The sequence below is a fragment of the Stomoxys calcitrans genome, chromosome 5, assembly GCF_963082655.1.
Source record: "Stomoxys calcitrans chromosome 5, idStoCalc2.1, whole genome shotgun sequence".
Taxonomy (NCBI): Eukaryota; Metazoa; Arthropoda; class Insecta; order Diptera; family Muscidae; genus Stomoxys; species Stomoxys calcitrans.
This window is the reverse complement of record NC_081556.1, coordinates 74,587,681-74,605,784: the sequence shown is the minus strand read 5'-3', so window position 1 is coordinate 74,605,784 and position 18,104 is coordinate 74,587,681. Positions and strand designations below refer to the sequence as shown.

Below are 18,104 nucleotides of genomic sequence, written 5' to 3'. Positions count from 1 at the left end.
AACGCATACCCTCCAATTGTTTTCCTTTTGATTCCAATAAGTTGAGGGTTTTAAGCTTCCTTAAACGGTGTAAGAATTACTTCACTCCGTCTGATCTTCTTAGCATTTAAACCACTTTCATAAGGCCGAAAATAAAGTACAACTCACATGTATGGGCTGGAGCTTCAAAATCATCCCTGGAGCTCCTGGACCGTGTACAGAGAAGAGCGATGGTGTTGATTGGGGACAGTGGTGTATCCAACTCTATTGCCTCCCTTCATCATCGTCGCAATGTGGTTTGTTTGGCGCTGTTCTATAGGTACTTTCATGCTGTGTGTTCGTCTGATATTCGTCTTCTTTTTCCTGATGTAAGGATGTATGTCAGGGATACTAGACATTCCAGAAATTCACACCCGTTCGTAATTGATTGGCCAGTGGAATAGAGAGAATTCGTATTTTGCCCGAATCGTTCGTATATGGAATCGACTTCCGGCTAATGTTTTTCCCACCCACTTTGATATCCAAAGATTTAAGACAAATGTCAATAAGCACTACATCCTTTTCCCCCCTCCAAATCCAAATTTCCTCTTGCCAACGCAATGTACTCATTAATAGGGGACATCCCTTGCGTGTTGGCTGACAGAAAGAAAAATATATTTTTCATATGATTGCCGCCGCTGGGCTTGCAGTAAGTAGCCAATTCTATATATCTATTTTTATACCCTCCACCATAGCATGGGGGTATACTAATTACGTCACTCTGTTTGTAACTCCTCGAAATATTCGTCTAAGACCCCTTAAAGTATATATATTCTTGGTCGTCATGACGTCGAACTAGCCATGTCCGTCCGTCTGTCTGTCGAAAGCACGGTAACATTCGAAGGAGTAAAGGTAGCAGATTGAAATTTTGCACAAATACTTCCTATTAGTGTAGGTCGGTTGGGATTGTAAATGGGCTATATCGGTCAATGTTTTAATATAGCTGCCATATAAACCGATCTGGGGTCTTGACTTCTTGAGCGTCTAGAGTGCGCAATTCCTATACGATTTGGCTGAAATTTTGCACGACGTGTTTTGTTATGACTTGCAGCAACTGTGTTAAGAATAGTTCAGATCGGTCTAATCTGATATAGCTGCCATATAAACCGATCTGGTTTCTTATCCGATTTGGCTGAAATATTGCATGATGTGTTTTGTTATGACTTCCAACAACTGTATTTAGAATGGTTCAAATTGGCCCATAACCTGATATAGCTGCCATATAAACCGATCTGGGGTCTGGACTTCTTGAGCCACTAGAGGACGTAATTATTATCCGATTTAGCTGAAATTTAGCATGAGGTGTTTTGTTATAACTTTCAAGAACTGTGCTAAGAATAGTTCGAATCGGTCCATAACTTGATATAGCTGCCATATAAACCAATATGGGATCTGACTTCTTGAGCCTCTAAAGGGCGCTAGTATTACTCGATTTGGTTGAAATTTTGTGTAACGGCTTCTCTCATGACCTTTAACATACGTGCCGAATACGGCATGAATCGGTGTACAAACGGAATCTGGAATTATTTTTGCTGTATTTAGTAAAAAGTGTAGTCTACCCACCAAATCGGCAAACTTGGACAAGAACGGAGTCCTTGGGGGATCAAAAATCAAATCGGGGCATTGGTTTATCTAGGGCAAGGTATGCCAACTAAGTGCTTTTCGCAGTAGACTTGATGATTTTTGGGAGACAAGAAACCTAACAAGTAAAAGCGTGCTAAGTTCGGCCGGGCCGAATCTTATATACCCTCCACCATGGATCGCATTTGTCGAGTTCTTTTCCCGGCATCTCTTCTTAGGCAAAAAAAGATATAAGAAAAAATTTGCTCTGCTTTTAGAGCGATATTAAGAAATGATCCGGTTTGGACCACAATTAAATTATATTTATGTTGGAGACCTGTGTAAAATGTCAGCCAATTCGAATAAGAATTGCGCTCCTTGTGGGCACAAGAAGTAAAATAGAGATATCGATTTATATGGGACTGTATCGGGCTATAGACCGATTTAGACCATAATAAACACCTATGTTAATGGTCATGAGAGAATCCGTCGTACAAAATTTCAGGCAAATCGGATAATAATTGCGACCTCTAAAGGCTCAAGAAGTCAAGATCCCAGATCGGTTTATATGGCAGCTAAATCAGGTTATGAACCGACTTGTACTTTATTTGACATAGTTGTTGAAAGTAACAATAAAAAACGTCTTCCGAAATTTCAGCCAAATCGGATAGGAATTGCGCCCTTAAGAAGCTCAATAAGTCAAGTCCCCAGATCTGTTTATATGACAGCTATATCAGGTTATGAACCGATTTGAACCATATTTGGCACAGTTGTTGGATATCATAACAAAATACTACGTGCCAAAATTCATTCAAATTGGATAAGAATTGCGCCCTCTAGAGGCTCAAGAAGTCAAGACCCAAGATCGGTTTATATGACAGCTATATAAGGTTATGGACCGATTTAAACCATACTTCGCACAGTTGTTGGATATCATAACAAAACACGTCGTGCAAAACTTCATTCCAATCGGATAAGAATTGCGCACTCTAGAGGCTCAAGAAGTCAAGACCCCAGATCGGTTTATATGGCAGCTATAGCAGGTTATAAACCGGTTTGAACCATACTTGGCACAGTTGTTGGATATCATAACAAAACACGTAGTGCAAAATTTCATCCCAATCGGATAAGAATTGCGCACTCTAGAGGCTCAAGAAGTCAAGACCCAAGATCGGTTTATATGGCAGCTATATCAAAACATGGACAGATATGGCCCATTTACAATACCAACTGACCTTCACTAATAAGAAGTATTTGTGCAAAATTTCAAGCGGCTAGCTTTACTCCTTCGGAAGTTAGCGTGCTTTCGACAGACAGACGGACGGACGGACATGGCTAGATCGCCATAAAATTTCACGACGATCAAGAATATATATACTTTATAGGGTCTCAGACGAATATTTCAAGTAGTTACAATCAGAATGACGAAATTAGTATACCCCCCATCTTATGGTGGAGGGTATAAAAAGGTACCACCTGACATTTGTATACCCTCCACCATAGAATGGTGATAAATAGCAATGTTTAAGATCAAATTATTGGTTTGTTCCTTTCCCTACATACAAATACACACAAAAGTATATACAAATCGGTTCAAATGTAAATATAGCGTTCACATAATGATGACCCAATTCGCACTTATAACGTAGGTGTAAGGTATTACATAGGCGACATCTCCCGACTGTTTTTCATTTTTCTTTGTTTTGCAAGAATTCTAACCAGATTTTTCGTTACGTCTTCAGAAGCAATGTAACCCATTTGCGTCACTGATAGTGATAAAAATTTGTTCGTGTAACAGCAGCACAAATAACTTGGATTAATAATATCCACAATATTATCTCTCATACGCCATTGATGTCAGTGATAAAACTGCTGTTATTGCAAACAACATTTTGGGGAAGAAAATTTCCTGTTTTGATGAAATTTGACATAATTTCGTCATTATAAATGGTTGACGGGTAAAAACTACCAACCACATGTTTAGCATCTAATGAGCACTTCACTCTGTTGGAACTTGTTATACCCTCCACCATAAGATGGGGGGTATACTAATTTCGTCATTCTGTTTGTAACTACTCGAAATATTCGTCTGAGACACCATAAAGTATATATATTCTTGATCGTCGTGAAATTTTATGTCGATCTAGCCATGTCCGTCCGTCTGTCCGTCCGTCCGTCCGTCCGTCCGTCCGTCCGTCCGTCCGTCCGTCCGTCCGTCCGTCCGTCCGTCCGTCTGTCTGTCGAAAGCACGCTAACTTCCGAAGGAGTAAAGCTAGCCGCTTGAAATTTTGCACAAATACTTCTTATTAGTGTAGGTCGGTTGGTATTGTAAATGGGCCATATCGGTCCATGTTTTGATATAGCTGCCATATAAACCGATCTTGGGTCTTGACTTCTTGAGCCTCTAGAGTGCGCAATTCTTATCCGATTGGAATGAAATTTTGCACGAAGCGTTTTGCTATGATATTCAACAACTGTGCCAAGTATAGTTTAAATCGATCCATAACCTGATATAGCTGCCATATAAACCGATCTTGGGTCTTGACTTCTTGAGCCTCTAGCGTGCGCAATTCTTATCCGATTGGGATGAAATTTTGCACGACGTGTTTTGTTATAATATCCAACAACTGTGCTAAGTATGGTTCAAATCGGTCCATAAGCTTATATAGCTGTCATATAAACCGATCTTGGGTCTTGACTTCTTGAGCCTCTAGAAGGCGCAATTCTTATCCGATTGGAATGAAATTTTGCACGACGTGTTTTGTTATGATATCCAACAACTGTGCCAAGTATGGTTCAAATCGGTCCATAACCTGATATAGCTGCCATATAAACCGATCTTGGGTCTTGACTTCTTGAGCCTCTAGAGTGCGCAATTCTTATCCGATTGGAATGAATTTTGGCACGTAGTATTTTGTTATGATATCCAACAACTGTGCCAAATATGGTTCAAATCGGTTCATAACCTGATATAGCTGTCATATAAACAGATCTGGGGACTTGACTTCTTGAGCTTCTAGAGGGCGTAATTCCTATCCGATTTGGCTGAAATTTCGCAAGACGTTTTTATACCCTCCACCATAAGATGGGGGGTATATTATTATCGGATTTGCCTGAAATTTTGTACGACGGATTCTCTCATGACCATCAACATACGTGTTTATTATGATCAGAATCGGACCAAAGCCCGATACAGCTCCCATATAAATCGATCTCTCTATTTTACTTTTTGAGCTCACAAAGAGCGCAATTCTTATTCGAATTGGCTGACATTTTACACAGGTCTCCAACATATAATTTAATTGTGGTCCAAACAGGACCATATCTTGATATCGCTCTAATAGCAGAGCAAATCTTTTCTTATATCCTGTTTTGCCTAAGAAGAGATGCCGGGAAGAGAACTCGACAAATGCGATCCATGGTGGAGGGTATATAAGATTCGGCCCGGCCGAACTTAGCACGCTTTTACTTGTTTTAATATTGATTCAACATTTTAAATGTCTTTATGTCATGAATTTAGATAGCTGACCATAAATTCGTGATGAAATGCAAAGACAAACACACCATCTGTCTTTCTCTTCCCAGCACATAAAAAATATAATAATTAACGGATATTTCATTCCATCATCATATTTTGTTGAATTTTTGTATAAATTTGACATATACACCTGCGGTGGGCCCAACCCAAATTATTGAGCGAAACCCCAAAACATGTTATTGTATTAGCAGTAAGCAGGGTTGTGATGGAGAAAGGAATTGGACTATCAGCAAGGATGGTTGTGATAGAGAAGGGGGTTAGACTAGTCTCAAATCAAAATATTTTATTTATAATATTTTATTGAGCACATACAGGAACAAAGGCTAACCAAAATGCCGTCTACGAATGAATTGTGTCCTTTAATCACGTCAATTACACATATTAAAATGTTGCCATTTTCCATTTGAATGAACGTCGTTGTAGGACCCGCTGTGTGGGGCTAGGACAGAAGAATGGTGGTATTTGTTGAAATAAAAACTGTTTGTTTTTCTTCCAGAAATTGAAAATTACGACCACTTGTCACACACACCCGCTGCGAATAAGTTGTTGCTGTTTCTCTTTCTTATGTAACTGTGGCTGTAACTGTTTCCAGTTGTAGCTTGAAGTTAATCATATTTTTATACCCTCCACCATAAGATGGGGGTATACTAATTTCGTCATTCTGTTTGTAACTACTCGAAATATTCGTCTGAGACCCCATAAAGTATATATATTCTTGATCGTCGTAACATTTTATGTCGATCTAGCCATGTCCGTCCGTCCGTCTGTCTGTCGAAAGCACGCTAACTTCCGAAGGAGTAAAGCTAGCCGCTTGAAATTTTGCACAAATACTTCTTATTAGTGTAGGTCGGTTGGTATTGTAAATGGGCCATATCGGTCCATGTTTTGATATAGCTGCCATATAAACCGATCTTGGGTCTTGAATTCTTGAGCCTCTAGAGTGTGCAATTCTTATCCGATTAGAATGAAATTTTGCACGACGTGTTTTGTTATGATGTCCAATAACTGTGCCAAGTATGGTTTAAATCGGTCCATAACCTGATATAGCTGCCATATAAACCGATCTTGGGTCTTGACTTCTTGAGCCTCTAGAGTGCGCAATTCTAATCCGATTGGAATGAAATTTTGCACGACGTGTTTTGCTACGATATCCAATAACTGTGCCAAGTATAGTTCAAATCGATCCATAACCTGATATAGCTGCCATATAAACCGATCTTGGGTCTTGATTTCTTGAGCCTCTAGCATGCGCAATTCTTATCCGATCGGAATGAATTTTGGCACGACGTGTTTTGTTATGATGTCCAATAACTGTGCCAAGTATGGTTCAAATCGGTCCATAACCTGATATAGCTGCCATATAAACCGATCTTGGGTCTTGACTTCTTGAGACTCTAGAGTGCGCAATTCTTATCTGATTGAAATGAAATTTTGCACGACGTGTTTTGTTATTATATCCAACAACTGTACTAAGTATGGTTCAAATCGGTCCATAACCTGATATAGCTGCCTTATAAACCAATCTTGGGTCTTGACTTCTTGAGCCTCTAGAGGACGCAATTCTTATCCGATCAGAATGAAATTTTGCACGACGTGTTTTGTTATGATATCCAACAACTGTGCCAAGTATGGTTCAAATCGGTCCATAACCTGATATAGCTGCCATATTAACCGATCTTGGGTCTTGAATTCTTGAGCTTCTAGAGGGCCCAATTCTTATCCGATTTGAATGAATTTTTGCACGAAGTATTTCGTTATGATATCCAACAACTGTGCCAAGTATGGTTCAAATCGGTCCATAACCTGATATAGCTGTCATATAAACAGATCTGGGGATTTGACTTCTTGAGCTTCTAGAGGGCGCAATTCCTATCCGATTTGGCTGAAATTTTGCATGACGTATTTTTTTTTACTTTCAACAACTGTGTCAAATAAGGTTCAAATCGGTTCATAACATGATATAGCTGCTATATAAACCGATCTGGGATCTTGACTTCTTGACCCCTAGAGGTCCCAATTATTATCCGATATGCCTGAAATTTTGTACGATGGATCCTCTCATGACCATCAACAAACGTGTTTATTATGGTCTGAATCGGTCTATAGCCCGATACATATCCCATATAAATCGTTCTCTCTATTTTACTTCGTGAGCCCCAATGGGCGCAATTTTATATGAATTGGCTGAAATTTTTCACAGGTCTCCAACATATAATTTAATTTTGGTCCGAACCGGACCATATCTTGATATCGTTTTATTAGCAGAGCAACTCTTTTCATATATCCTTTTTTGCCTAAGAAGAGATGCCGGGAAAAGAACTCGACAAATGCGATCCATGGTGGAGGGTATATAAGATTCGGCCCGGCCGAACTTAGCACGCTTTTACTTGTTGGTTCTTTGATAGTTCTTCTCATATTTATGGAATTGGAAGAGGAAGTACTCGTACGTAGGTGAGTGGGAAACTCATTAATGGGTATAAGTCGCATACTATTCTAATATGTGGTAAACAGTCTGTTCGTTAATTGAATGTTCAGAGCAAATTTGCATTTGCTTCCTTCACCTTATTTGAATAAGGTGAAGGAAGCCATACAAAGCAATTATTCCATTAGCCCCTGACCCACAATTCTCTTGTCTGATTTTGGTGAAATTTCATATATTCATTATTTACAATAGAGTATTTTTATTGACGTCATTTTTAAGAACAGTTTAAGAAACTTAAAAAAAAAAATTAATTTAAATTAAAATGACTTACTTTTTGGCTCGTTTCACTGTTGACTGCTGTGTGACGAAGAGCAGCACATCGAATGTAACTCCACAATTAAAATCCTGTGAATACGGTTAGACGAAGTCAACCGAAATGCAGCCGAAACCATTGAGTAAGTCATAAAAATACCAAAAGGTCAACTATACGCCACGAAATCAAAAATTTAAATTAAAAAAAAAAATAAAATCTTAATATTCTATGACCATTTAGCCAAAAAAGTTGATTTTCTGACCATAAATGCATTTTTTTAAATATAGAAATTATCAAATGCAAGTCAATAAATCGGTTTCCAGAAAACGAATTTTCAATGTTCACTAGCCAATTTTTCTCCAAAACATTAAAATTTTTTAAAGAAAAACATTTTTATACCCTCCACCATAGGATGGGGGTATACTAATTTTGTCATTCTCTTTGTAACACCTCGAAATATGCGTCTAAGACCCCATAAAGTATATATATTCTTGATCGTCATGACATTTTAAGTCGATCTTGCCATGTCCGCTCGTCTGTCCGTCCGTCCGTCTGTCTGTCGAAAGCACGCTAACTTTCGAAGGAATAAAGCTAGGCGCTTAAAATTTACACAAATATTGTACAATCCTGTGAGATTCCTGTAAGTGGACTGTATGTAAATCGTTGTTGTACTCACAGATTGTAAGTAAAACCCCAACATGAAAATATAAGAAAAAAAAGGCAAAGTGTTTTGCTTCAGGTTATGGTGGTTTTATTGACAGCTTTCTCCTCTTACCGCTTCAGTCTCTGTTTCAAAAGTGAAGTTGCAGCCGTAAAGACTGAAGCCCTTTTTCTTAAATTCAGCAATTTATTCTTATTTTTACTCAAGCCTGGGAACTCTTTATCCGTTTGAGCGAAAGCTCCTTTCATTGAATGGATAAAGAGTTCCCAGCTATTCTTATAAAATGCGGGATTTCTATATTAATTCATATTTAAAAATTTAATGGGAAGCTTATAATAGTATATTATGCATCTATTCATGTTATAATTCAATAAATCAATAAATTCATTTAACGCTGTTAAAACTCGGTTTAACATGCCGGGGCCTCTTGCAATATCGCAACATCAATAAAAACGAGCTCCTGAAATGACCCATCCGAATACTGTGCTCTGAGCTATTGGCATGTGACTCGCTGTCTGGATTAAACCAGCTTTTAGTACCTTGGACATCTCATCATTAGCAATCATTATGTCAATGTTAACAGGGTGATAAAAATGAGGGTCAGCTAAATCTGGAAGTTGGGAGTAAGTATTCTCAAGAATTTTGTCGGAAACTTTTTCTGGAAGTGGAGAATCAAACTTCGTTTTAACGACTCCGTGGATTTGAATTTTCACTGTGCTGTCATGGAAAGATTGAAGGTTTACGGTACAAAATACTTTTCCATTCTTGTTCGTGGTTTGAAGCTGTTGATTTTTGACAAATGACTTCAAAATGACTGTCTGGGTTGCGCCTGAGTTTAACAGAATTCGTGTCTTGTTTGTACCGCCAACACTGATTGCTCGAGCTAATGCAGTTGGCATAAAAACATGCCGTTTAGACCTTCCTCCAAGACGGCGCTTCATCTTTGAATCCTTAATTTCCTTGTTTTGAATGACTTGCGACCCATCATATTTCTGGGAAGGCGTTCGACGTGATGTAGATGAAGGCGAACTTTGGCGAATAGAGGATGGTTTTGAATCCCGTTTTGGCTTCTGGCGATCCACGTGAAGTTTAGTGTGATGGTTTCGGTTACAAACTGCACAGGTGTTCCGAGATCGACACCATTCCCTCGTATGAGAGTCACAGAGGCAATTAAAACAATATCCTTTTTCTTTCGCTGTCTGTACACGCTCTAAAACTTCCATGTTGTTAAATTTTTGGCAAAATCGCAAATGATGTCTCTCCTGACAGACTTTGCACTTTTGGGAGCTATAGAATGTAATAAAAGTTAAGATTTTGTTGATGCAAGAGACTGAATTTAGTGTGAGTTGTTATTGAGTTGGTGTGATTTGTCGTTGTTGACTAATCGGTAAAATGCAAAGTTTGACTAGTGGGCGGGTCATGATCCCGTTTTGAGTACGGACATCCGCCACTCGAACCTTGGAATCATTCCCAGTAAATACCCTAGTCACTCGTCCTAACCTCCATTCCGTTGGAGGTAAGTTATCATCTTTGATAACCACTAAGTCATCCTCCTTTAGGTCCTTCTGTAAGGTCTTCCACTTATATCTCCTTTGTAGCTCGGAAATATATTCATTCTTCCAACGCTTTGCAAAATGAAGTTGTAAAACCTTCAGGCGTTGCCATCGACTAATGAGAGACATATTATCGGAATACTCCTCAGGAACTGCGACTAAAGGGGAACCCTTCAAGAAGTGTCCTGGAGTCAGTGCCACGAGTTCCGAAGGAGTTTCGCTTATCGGGGAAAGGGGTCTAGAATTCAGAATACTTTCAATGCGTATCAGCAGCGTAGAAAATTCCTCATATGTAAACTTCAGATTTCCCGCAACTTTCCTGAGACGGGCCTTCATACTTTTTACCCCAGCTTCCCATAAACCACCCATATGGGGGGCCTGGGGGGGAATAAAATGCCATGAGAAACCATGAATGCTGTATTTCTCCACTAATGCCTTTTCCGCCAATTTTAAAAAGTTTTTATATTCATTTGCAAGTATTCGATTAGCGCCAACGAAGTTGGTGCCGTTGTCCGAAAAGACTTTGACTGGAAATCCTCTCCTACCAACAAAACGATCAAAAGTAGCTAAAAAGGCCTCAGAACTAAGGGATGAACATGCTTCTAGATGTATAGCACGAGTGGAAAGACATACAAATACAACAGCATAACCTTTTTCCAACTTAGCATTTCGCAATTTAGAAGTTTTGATTTCAAACGGCCCTGCAAAATCTACCCCGGTATTCGTAAAAGGAGGTGAATATATACATCTTTCCTGCGGCAAAGCTGCCATAATTTGACTATGAATCCTATGTTTATATATCGTACAGATTTTGCAAGTTCTTATACATTGCCTAATGACATTTCTAAGGCGTATAACATAAAATTCCTGGCGTATGGATCGAAGCATAGTTTGATGTTCTGCATGCATCAGAATTTGATGAGTAAAATCCACCAATAACTTGCATAATTTCGACTTCTCCGGAAGAATGATCGGGTGTTTCTCGTTGAAGCTCAAATCTGAGTTCGACAGCCTTCCATTTACTCGTAAGAGTCCATTTTTGTCTAAGTAGGGATTTAATGTCAAAAGCCTACTTTTTACGTTGATAGTGGAATTCAACATTAAGGAATCGTACTCCCTATGAAAATATGCACGTTGTGAAATAATTATAGCGCGGTATTTCACGAAATTCAGTTCTTCCGAGGTTATTAGTCCGTTAGGAGAAATATAACCAATCTGCCGGCGACAGTTTCTAATAAATCTGAACATATAAGGTATGAAGAAAATCTGTCTAATATATCTTCTTGCTCTGTAAGAGTATGAAAGGCATTAGTTTTCTTTTCCAAAGAATGTTGTGTCAATATCGGCTGTTGTGGCCAGTCAGAAATTTGGCCTTTAAGCCATTTCGGTCCATTCCACCAAAGTTTGTTTTCCTTTAGTTCCGTTGTAGTACATCCTCGAGTTCCTAAATCGGCGGGATTATCTCCGCTATTCACGTGTAACCAATTGGCATTCCCGACGTGATCGAGAATTCTAGAAACTCTATTTGCCACATAAGTCTTCCACTGATAGGGTGGTTTGCTCAACCAAGCCAGGGTGATCGTAGAATCAGACCATAAATAAATATCCCGCTGTTTGAAATTCAGATGTTCACATGTGGACCTTGTGAGACGAGCAAGTAATACTGCCCCACAAAGTTCTAACCTTGGAAGACTAATTGTTTTCAATGGAGCCACTTTGCTTTTTGACACCAAAAGTTGACATGATATTCTATCCTCAGCCTCCACAACACGAATGTACAAGCACGCGCAGTACGCTTTCTCGGACGCGTCGCAAAACCCGTGAATTTGAATAACCTTCTGGGGTCTATATCCAATCCAACGAGGTATTCTAATTTCCGGAATTTTCGAAAAGTTTCCTACAAATGCGAACCATTTCTCTAACGAGTGTGGCTTAACCTTTTCGTCCCAGTCTGTGCCATCAATCCAGAGCTGTTGTAACAGCATTTTTGCTGTTATAATTATAGGGGTTAACCAACCTGCAGGGTCAAACAATTTAGCCACAATTGACAATATGGTTCGTTTAGTAATGGTCTCTTTCAAATTGTTAATGTCGTAGACATTATAGTAAAAAACATCCATCATCGCATTCCACCGGATTCCTAGAGTTTTCGTGTCACTGGAGTCTTCCAGCTTCAAGAAATCTTGGTCCAACAGGTCTTCTGCTGGGACAGTCTGAAGAATGTCGGCGTGATTTGCCGTAATCTTCTTCAATGGAAATCCAGCAGAAGCCAGCAAATCTACTAATTCTGTCAAGTGTCCTTTCGCTTCATTTATCGAATGTCCACCAGACAAAACATCATCAACGTAAATGTCACGTCGCAATATATCGGAAGCAGCTGGATGAGTCTTCCTTCCATCGGTACTCAGTTGCAATAGTGTCCTGATAGCAAGGTATGGAGCACAATTTACCCCAAATGTGACGGTTTTTAGCGCAAAATCCTGTACGGGATCCGTTAATGTCTTCTTAAATATGCACCTTTGATATTGTTGATCACGTTCATCTACCAATATCTGGCGATACATTTTTTGTATGTCGCCGTTGAACACATATTGAAATAATCGCCATCGTAAAATTACGTTCATTAAGTCGTTCTGTAAAGTAGGCCCAGTGTAAAGAACATCGTTTAAAGAGAATCCACTTGTCGTCTTTTTCGACGCATTAAATACTACCCGGAGCTTCGTAGAAGTTCGTTCGGGCTTTACTACCGCATGATGTGGTAAGTAAAATGACATATAAGATTTGCCATTACATAATTCATCAGCTGAAACCGCGGTCATGTGATCTAGTACCAAATACTCTTGGAGAACTCTGTTATATTCTTCTGATAGAGCTGGGGAATTCTTTAATGTCTTCTCCATTCTAAAAAATTGGCCTAAAGCCGTCCTTCTTGACGAACCTAAGGACATTTGCTGGGGAAATTCTTTCTTAAAAGGGAGCCTGACAATATATCGCCCATTATCCTGACGTTGAGTGGTGTCTTTGTAGATTTGTTCACACTCCAAATCCTCTTCGGATTGTTGAATTTCCTCAGGAATTTCTTCACTCTCCCAAAACTTCCTCACTGCATCATTAAGGGAGGTAGTACAATGACTAGCCCAAGCTGCGAACGTAGTAACGCATCTTGAATTTTGTGGGCCACTTATGAACCACCCAAACTCAGATTCCTGTGCCAACAGGTTTTCTGAAATGTTTCTGTGAACCCCAGTTTTCAACACACATGGAAGAATGTCACTGCCAATCAACATATCGATTTTTGCAGTCTTGTAGAAAAATGGATCCGCCAACTCGAGCTGATTCAAACCTGTCCAATCATCTATTTGATGTGTTGCGGATGGCATGAGATGATTCAAGTTAGAAATAACTATTGCCATCGTTTCCAAGACAAAACTCGACCTCCTTGATCTTAACTTCAGGTTGCAAACCCTAGATGAAGTTTCCAGTACTGTACCTCCAAGTCCAGATATCTTCGTAAAAGATTTACTTGTTGGAATTCCCAGTTGACTAACGATCCTGTTAGCGATAAACGTTTCCTGAGAACCTTGGTCTAGGAAAGCTCGAATCGTGAAACGATTACCCAAATGCTCCAAATCAATCAATGCTGTTGGAAGAATCGTTCCGTGGCCAGATTCCGAAAAATTCATTTGTACTTCATCCATCGGAGGGTGGAATGAAGACGGTTCCTCTTCTTCTTGCGTAGCAATATGATAAGAGGAAGGATTTTGAGGCTCATTGCGATCAGGCCGTGAGTGTAACAACGTATGATGAGTCTGGTTACATTCTTGGCACAATTTCTTGATCCTACAATCCGTCACTTTATGTCCGTAAGACAAGCAATTTTCACAGATCTTATGTTGTGCAATAAATTCCCTTTTCTCCGTAAGAGACATGGATATAAATTTCGAACATTGCCGTAGAGCATGGTTCTTTTGACAAACTCGACAAGCCCGAGGCGTTGCATCAGATTTCACCATATAACTCTGAGATTTCTGAGACGTTGTCCCGGTATTTGTTCCTGGTCTTCGGATATCGCTGATTGACTCCAAAAGATCCAGACGATTGGAAAGGAACTCGTTGAGTTGATTCCAAGTAGGCATATCCTTATGGTTCTGTATAGAACCTTCCCAAGCCGACAAGGTTTCTTGTGGTAACTTCGAGGAAACCCAGAAAACCAAAATTGGATCCCAAGCAATAACAGAAATGTTATATGATTTCAAGACAGACAAACAATTGTTGATTGTGTACTGAAGGTTGCGCAAACTCTTACTCTTTTCCGTAGAAACCATTTCAAGATCGAAAATCTTTCTGAGTTGGTGGTTAATGAGGATACGCTTATTCTCATATCGTTCCTTAAGAGCCTTCCACGCCAACTCATAGTTCAAATCCGTAAGAGCAAATCCTTTAACTATCTGATTTGCTTCCCCCCGAGTTTTCGCTCTTAGGTGAAATAGCTTCTGAGCTGGTGACAGTTTTGGATGTCTGCCGTATATGGCAGTAAACATGTCCCTAAAGCTGGGCCATTTCTCATAACCCCCACTAAAAATCTCCGTATCACACGGAGGAACTTTCAGGGAGTATCCCGTATCAACAGTTTGTAAATCCTGCCGAATTTCACTACCATTCGCCTGTGTCTTAATCTGCTTTTGCTTCTCGATGAAAAGCAAATCTAAGATCGATGCCTTACATTCCTTATATGCCTTGCATGTCGTTCCAAATTTAGAGTGTGTTGACACCCTTTCCTCCTCAGTATTAACTGGATTCTCCGAAGTCATCTCGGATTCGTAAATCTGTACCAACTGTCGCCATCTACGTTCCAAATCCTCCAATTCTACTTCCAATCCGGAAATAGTATGATCCTGGAGCGGAATATTTGCAAACGTAGCACAGAATGTGACGACCTGGTCGGAGAAAAATATAAACTTCTTGGAACTCATGTCGAAAAAAGTGGTTGTTCTGTACAAATTTAGACCGTAACAAACCAATTCAATACAATCTCAAATGTAACTCTGCAGTATGTGTACACCCTTGGAACAAGAATACTAAAATCGCCTAAGAAACAAGCGACCACGAGAAAATTTAAATCAAACACGCCTTGGAAGATATCACCTTACTGGCCTTTCACAAGTTTTTTCAGACCGAGTCCCTAGATCACTTTCATCTCAGCAATGTAACTATCAAAATGTAACTTCAGTATCATAAGCTTATATTTTATATAAATTTCGAGTATTTTATCTTCAAGATAGTACTCAAGTAATCTTCATTGACTCAAACGTAATTTGAATGAATAACAAATAAATCTCCAGCACAGAAAGAAAAACCACATTTCCTCTTTCTTCCCTTTGAATTATTGTGGCAATATTATATTTCCAACGCACAAAACAAATTTCTTCCAGAAGGTTTGAAACTTTTAGTTAATTTCTCAAATCCCCCAGCGGTAGAACGAAATGAAAATTTGCTACTTATTTCAACCAACATTCGCTGGTCAGTCTGACTTCGTATTGGCTGTGAAATAAAATAAGATTCACGCAGCAAAACACATATGTGTCACCGTAACCGATCTTCTCAAACCGATAGGGCTTCAGTAATCATAGTTTCAGATATTAAATCCATTGAGCATTGGTAAAATTTATTAATACCAATCAAATTTGGAAACGAAAGTTATTCAAGAACAGAACTCCTAATTCCTCTCTCCTATCCAAATTTTAATCATATAAATAGCATAATGTTGTAAATCTCCAAATATCTCCAAAAAATAAATAAATATAAATTTCAAATATAAACATTCCAGATATATTCTTCAAATTGTCCAAGTAGACTTAAATTTGGTTAAGCAATTCCTATGACAGGATGTTTTAGGGCTCTGTTCCAGAGATTGGTGCTCCGTCAGATGCCCAGAGCAGCTTTTTGGACCTGGTGACTTGTCGACTTCGAATCCTTCAATTGTTATGTGATTTTACTAACAACCGAGATAAATTGATAAGAGAGATAGCCAATTTTCAATATTCCATTAGATTAAATTAAGGTCATACACTCTGTCCACCAGAGTTTAAATAATGTGTCATTAACTTTCTTTTATTTTCTTCTTTGTTTTTTGCAATAATTCCAACTAAACTTTGGCGCTTAATAAAACTAAATCTGCACTGATCAACAAAATAATGTGCAATTTGATATATTTTCTTGCCGGTATTCCGCATGAATTTCTGCGGCACACCCTAATGTGCTGCCTAGTTGGGTTGCTAACAGAGCGAGCAGATTTGATTACCGCTTGATGGTTTTGTCACGGTGCGGCCAGATAGCGTTTCGGTGTACGGCCGAATAATATTTGTTAGTATTGATGAGTATGTAGAAAATAGATATCAACCAATAAGACTCCTTGCAGTCCCTTTTCTCTACTTCACTCAATAATTTTTTTTTTTTTCACGTATAATATCAAATTTAAAACAACATTCGCTCACCTGTGAATGTGGTCGTCTTTGAGGTCGTCGTGTATGTTACTCCATACACAAATTTCAACAAAGGGAGTAGTTAAACTTCGTCATACGAGATGAAACGTTCATTGGGGTCCAGGTTTATTTCATTGTTGAGACATTTTTCTATTATATGCCCTTTATGTCTCCTTATCCATCTATCCTCTGACAATGTAATACAACCGAATTCAGCTAACATTCGGCTGGCCTTAGCCATACCACATTGCTGTAATCGAAATTCATCGATTTAGCCATAACAAAATACGCAGCAATTTATATGAAGAAAACACAAACCAAGCTGTAGTTTCTCTCCTATGCACAAGCCGGTAATGTTGAATTAATCTTCCACTTTAAATAAATAATTAACCGCACAACACACTATCAATTTAATCTTAAATGTATCCAGTTCATAAAATCAAATTTTAAAGAAGTTATTTCCAACCATTCAATACTTTTTCCTTTTCAATTCTTCTGAACTCCTATCACCACACGAAATAACTGCATGTACACAACTGTCCCTTCAAATCAATTTAATAACTTGACTGATGCACTTGACAAACTTCTTCCATATTCTCAATACTGGTTTCTATGATCAATTGGTGGTCCACCTACAACAGGGGGGTGTTGTGGACTATAAACCAAGTGATTTGATCGTCGTGGGAAGAGATGCAGTGCAATTGATAAACGAAGAGAGTTGTTCCAGTGTGTCCAATGATTTGACGATGCTCATGTTCTAAGAGAACCAAATTAAGAGATCTTGTATGCGTAGCCTAGGAGTTTATTCACACCGTTGTGGCTGTCTCTCTCACTCTGATAAGATAGTCTCTGTTCATCCTATCAAAAAACACTTCTATTGCCACGTGTAACCGTGGGGTGAAGTACAGAAAGTTAATAGTGGGTCATCAAAGCAAAGCCGTCGGCCTGCTATTTCAATGCTTTCAAATGTGCTAAACCTATCTCTTTTCCTAAGATCTATCAAAAAAGAGATAGATTTAAGGGAATCCAAATTTAGAGCGAAAGCAAGCATCAATCATATGCAATAAATACTGTATGGCACCATATGGAAATTGTTTCTATTGACCCGAGGAGCATGGTGGTAGAAAAAACAGAGGGCTCAAAAAAATCGATGAAAAAGAGTGTTCAAAACAAATATACAAAACTCTCAATATGTTGGCCCAATACTTGCATCTAAATTAATGTTCTGATTATAACAATTCCTTCTCCCCGACAACAAGCAAAAGAGATCGACGAGGAAAATTGCATATCCCAAATGCAATGAGCTCTTTAATACAAAGTATAACAGATCGCTCTAGCATGGCATGAAATGTATATAACGACGATTGTATGACATAACCACATGTATGCAAATATTTCTTCTAAAGAGGTTAAGATCTGATTTGGGTACGTACATAAGTACTGCAGCTTTTTCTTTCGATAAAGCTTCTTGACTGGGTTTTTGACTTTTAATCGGGTTATCGTATAGCACAAGTAGAATTTTTTTTTTCTTTTTTTTTAAACCATAAACTCCAACTC

At 38.8% G+C, this 18,104-nt stretch overlaps 2 protein-coding genes across 2 annotated transcripts in view; both read right to left on the bottom strand.

Moving 5' to 3' along the window:
• The window catches only part of LOC106085256 (protein prickle), a 571,237-nt gene that overhangs the window by 254,523 nt on the left and 298,610 nt on the right, over window positions 1-18,104 (bottom strand). The gene's annotated exons all lie outside the window — the stretch shown is intronic.
• LOC131998183 (uncharacterized) lies at window positions 8,608-17,162 on the bottom strand. The gene is made up of 2 exons (XM_059370558.1): window positions 16,560-17,162; window positions 8,608-9,799 (listed from the first exon to the last, which is right to left on the bottom strand). Exon 2 carries the CDS (start codon window positions 9,733-9,735, stop codon window positions 8,956-8,958), a length of 780 nt encoding a protein of 259 aa, XP_059226541.1. The 5' UTR covers window positions 9,736-9,799; window positions 16,560-17,162; the 3' UTR covers window positions 8,608-8,955.

What these genes read in the sequence shown, in the direction of transcription:
- LOC131998183 (XM_059370558.1), bottom strand. Translation starts at nt 9,735, where the DNA reads ATGGAAGTTTTAGAGCGTGTACAGACAGCGAAAGAAAAAGGATATTGT.